The sequence below is a fragment of the Malus domestica genome, chromosome 09 (genome assembly GCF_042453785.1).
Source record: "Malus domestica chromosome 09, GDT2T_hap1".
Taxonomy (NCBI): domain Eukaryota; kingdom Viridiplantae; phylum Streptophyta; class Magnoliopsida; order Rosales; family Rosaceae; genus Malus; species Malus domestica.
The window spans coordinates 16,144,490-16,147,616 of NC_091669.1; the positions used below are offsets into that span (position 1 = coordinate 16,144,490).

The 3,127-nt window shown below is 37.6% G+C and overlaps 1 protein-coding gene across 1 annotated transcript; it reads left to right on the plus strand.

Moving 5' to 3' along the window:
- Window positions 1-214: 214 nt before the first annotated feature.
- LOC103453683 (IQ domain-containing protein IQM1-like) lies at window positions 215-2,851 on the plus strand. Its single transcript, XM_008393246.4, has 8 exons — window positions 215-608; window positions 698-812; window positions 1,067-1,132; window positions 1,287-1,375; window positions 1,472-1,559; window positions 1,733-1,963; window positions 2,064-2,165; window positions 2,305-2,851. Exons 1-8 carry the CDS (start codon window positions 220-222, stop codon window positions 2,689-2,691), a joined length of 1,467 nt encoding a protein of 488 aa, XP_008391468.1. The 5' UTR covers window positions 215-219; the 3' UTR covers window positions 2,692-2,851.
- The last annotated feature ends 276 nt before the right edge of the window (window positions 2,852-3,127 follow it).

Here is a 3,127-nt window from a genome sequence, read left to right on the forward strand (position 1 = left end):
CATTACTTTGTCTGATTGATAACTAAGGAAGTAGATTGTAGAAATTCTTCATGGAATCCAACCTGCATTTTCTTCTCTGGATTACCAAAACTTTAAATAGTTTCTACGAATATAGTTGAGCAGGTTCATTTGTCATTTGATGCACTATTGCTTTAAGATCAATCGGAATATCGTTTCTCTGAGGCACATTCCTTTTGTTTTGACAGAAATTTTACAGAAATGGTCACACTGACATCCATCAGTTTCCAGTCCAGGAAAAAGACGGCGACATCTGGAGCAGTTAGCGAGGAGAAAACTGATATGGGCAGCACCAATGAATCTAATGAGGTAGATAAAATGATTATTGAAGAATCCTTGAGCCCCAAGAAAAGAAAAGCAGGCCAGTTAAAGCTAGGGACAAATGTTTCTTTCAAGAAAATAGAAGGAAAAATGGATAGTTTTATTGAGGAGGTCAATCCAACAATTTCCTTACCCAAGCCAGAAGATTTCCTTTCTCCATGCCATCCTAGTGAGCTTCAGGCAGCTGCAACCAAAGTGCAGAAATTTTACAAGAGCTACCGGACTAGGCGGAACCTTGCAGATTGCGCTGTTGTAGTCGAGGAGCTATGGTCTGTTCTGTCATCATCTCCTATTTTACGGCTCATAGTTGTTACGTACAGTCACATATTCTTATTCCGTGTGTGTTTAATTGTTGTAGGTGGAAGGCATTGGACTTTGCTGCTCTTAAACGCAGCTCTGTGTCATTCTTTAACTCTGATAAATCAGAAACTGCTGTCTCCAGATGGTCGCGGGCTAGGACTCGGGCTGCCAAGGTGATTTTTCGACACGTTGCAGTTTATGTTACTTATCTTTTACAATATATTGAAGATAATCGAAATTTTTAACATATTTTTTTCAACATTTGGACCTATATTCAGTCTTTTCGAAGACAATCCTTGCTCTTCTTTGATTTGTACTTGACCATGACCAGAATGGTTGACTAGTTCAAAATTAATATATAAATTCTTGTTAAGAAATGCTTTTCGGTAGACATTGATTGTTGACCAAGTATCATTATTGATTCCAGGTTGGAAAGGGTTTGTCAAAGGATGAGAAGGCTCAGGAATTAGCTCTAAGACATTGGCTTGAAGCGGTAAGCTCGCATTACGAATATTCTTACTAATTGTTCAGGCAATTAATCTATTTATCTTACCTTCTGCTTGTGGTGTACAGATTGATCCACGAATTTCTTACTAGTTGTTCAGGCAATTAATCCATTTGGCTTACCTTCTACTTATGATGTACAGATTGATCCACGCCATCGTTACGGGCACAATCTGCACTTGTATTATGATGTCTGGTTTAACAGTGGGAGCTCTCAACCTTTCTTCTATTGGTAGAATTCATACATTACCATTTTTGTTCGTGTTTTAGAGATTTATATGGCTTTTCTAATACATTGATGCATATGTTGCATTTGAAATTAATGAAGGTTGGACGTTGGAGATGGAAAAGAAGAAAATCTTGAGAAGTGTGCTAGAACTGATTTGCAGCGTCAGTGCATCAAATACCTTGGACCGGTAAGTATTAAAATCTCTAATTCTTTTTCCACATAGGTTACGTATGGATCCTTCGTCGATATTTAATTTTTTGAAACAACAAATTCGAATTTTGATTCTGAGGGAATGAAGTGTAGGGTTTTCAAGTTTTGATGTATGGTAAATGACATAATACCTGTAAATTGCTCTTGCAGAAAGAGAGGGAAGCTTATGAAGTGATTGTACACGGCGGGCAGCTTGTGTACAGACAAAGTAGGAACCTTGTGAATACTGCTGCGGGTTCTAAATGGATCTTTGTCCTCGGCGCATCGAGGAACATGTACGTAGGGGAGAAGAAGAAAGGCTTTTTCCAACACTCCAGTTTTCTAGCAGGAGGTGCCACCATTGCAGCCGGGAGATTGGTTGCATGCAATGGGGTTCTCGAGGTTCGTTTCTTATACTCATCCATTCTAATATGTACGTTATATTTCTTGAGATGCAAGTTATCCTTATAAATTTTGAACCCTTGATCTTCATATTGTTCAGGCTGTGTGGTGCTATAGCGGTCATTACCGCCCAACAGAAGAGAGTTTTTTGGAATTCATTAGCTTCCTAGAGGAGCATAAGGTGGACATGACAAATGTGAAGGTAAATTATTCTCTAGTCCTCAAATTTGCTTCCACAACTTGCCTAAAATTGGTTCACATATATGATTCTGAAACATGTAATATTTTTATTATGATTCTCTTTCTCAATATCTACAATTCCATGAACTTATTTTCTACAGAAATGTCCTATCGATGATGATATTCCACCTTCGAAACCTCCGAAAAAAGTGATTAACACTGAGTCTACAGAAACTAAAGGCTCCACTTCCACTAATATAGCAAACAGTCAAAATGAACATAATGTGGATGGCGTCGGAACTATCGTTGAAGAAGCACCAGAATTCGACTCAGGCAGGCCTTTGTCTTGCAAATGGACTACCGGAGCCGGTCCTCGAATCGGATGTGTACGAGACTACCCAGCAGAGCTCCAAATTCAGGCACTTGAGCAGGTCAATCTATCACCAAGAGTTTCTGCCAGCAATGCTCCAATTCCTTCACCAAGACCAAGTCCAAAAATCCACCTGTCACCTAGGCTTACATGCATGGGACTGCTAAATCATCACTAGATTAATATATAATACTTTAATTAGCATTTGTTGAATTAATTGAGAATTGTAAGTGCTTTGATTTCATCATTGTATTTATCATTGAATAATCATTGGTAGAAATTATCTTGAAATTCTTTCCATGTGTTGAAATTGAATCTTCTCTTTGTGATGAGTTTGACCATACCTACTCCACACATATATCACACATGCCTGGAAAAATTTGGACATACTTTCGTAACCATTGACCACAAATACCAATTTTGCTAATTTATTTTTAAATTAAAAATGCTAAGATCCTTGTTATCGGTTAGTGTTTGAATAAGACAACCTTTTGCTATCAACATAAAAGAGTGATTGGAATTCGAGATCTCTTTCGACATTGATAAAAGTTGTGCTACTATTGAGTTTTCATCAAATAAAATAAGTTTTGAATTACGTAAGTATCAATGACTTA

Coding starts and splice junctions, on each gene's coding strand:
- LOC103453683 (XM_008393246.4), top strand. CDS start 220: ATGGTCACACTGACATCCATCAGTTTCCAGTCCAGGAAAAAGACGGCG. Junction 1,560..1,732: donor GCATCAAATACCTTGGACCG/GTAAGTATTAAA, acceptor TTGCTCTTGCAG/AAAGAGAGGGAAGCTTATGA. Junction 1,964..2,063: donor CATGCAATGGGGTTCTCGAG/GTTCGTTTCTTA, acceptor CATATTGTTCAG/GCTGTGTGGTGCTATAGCGG.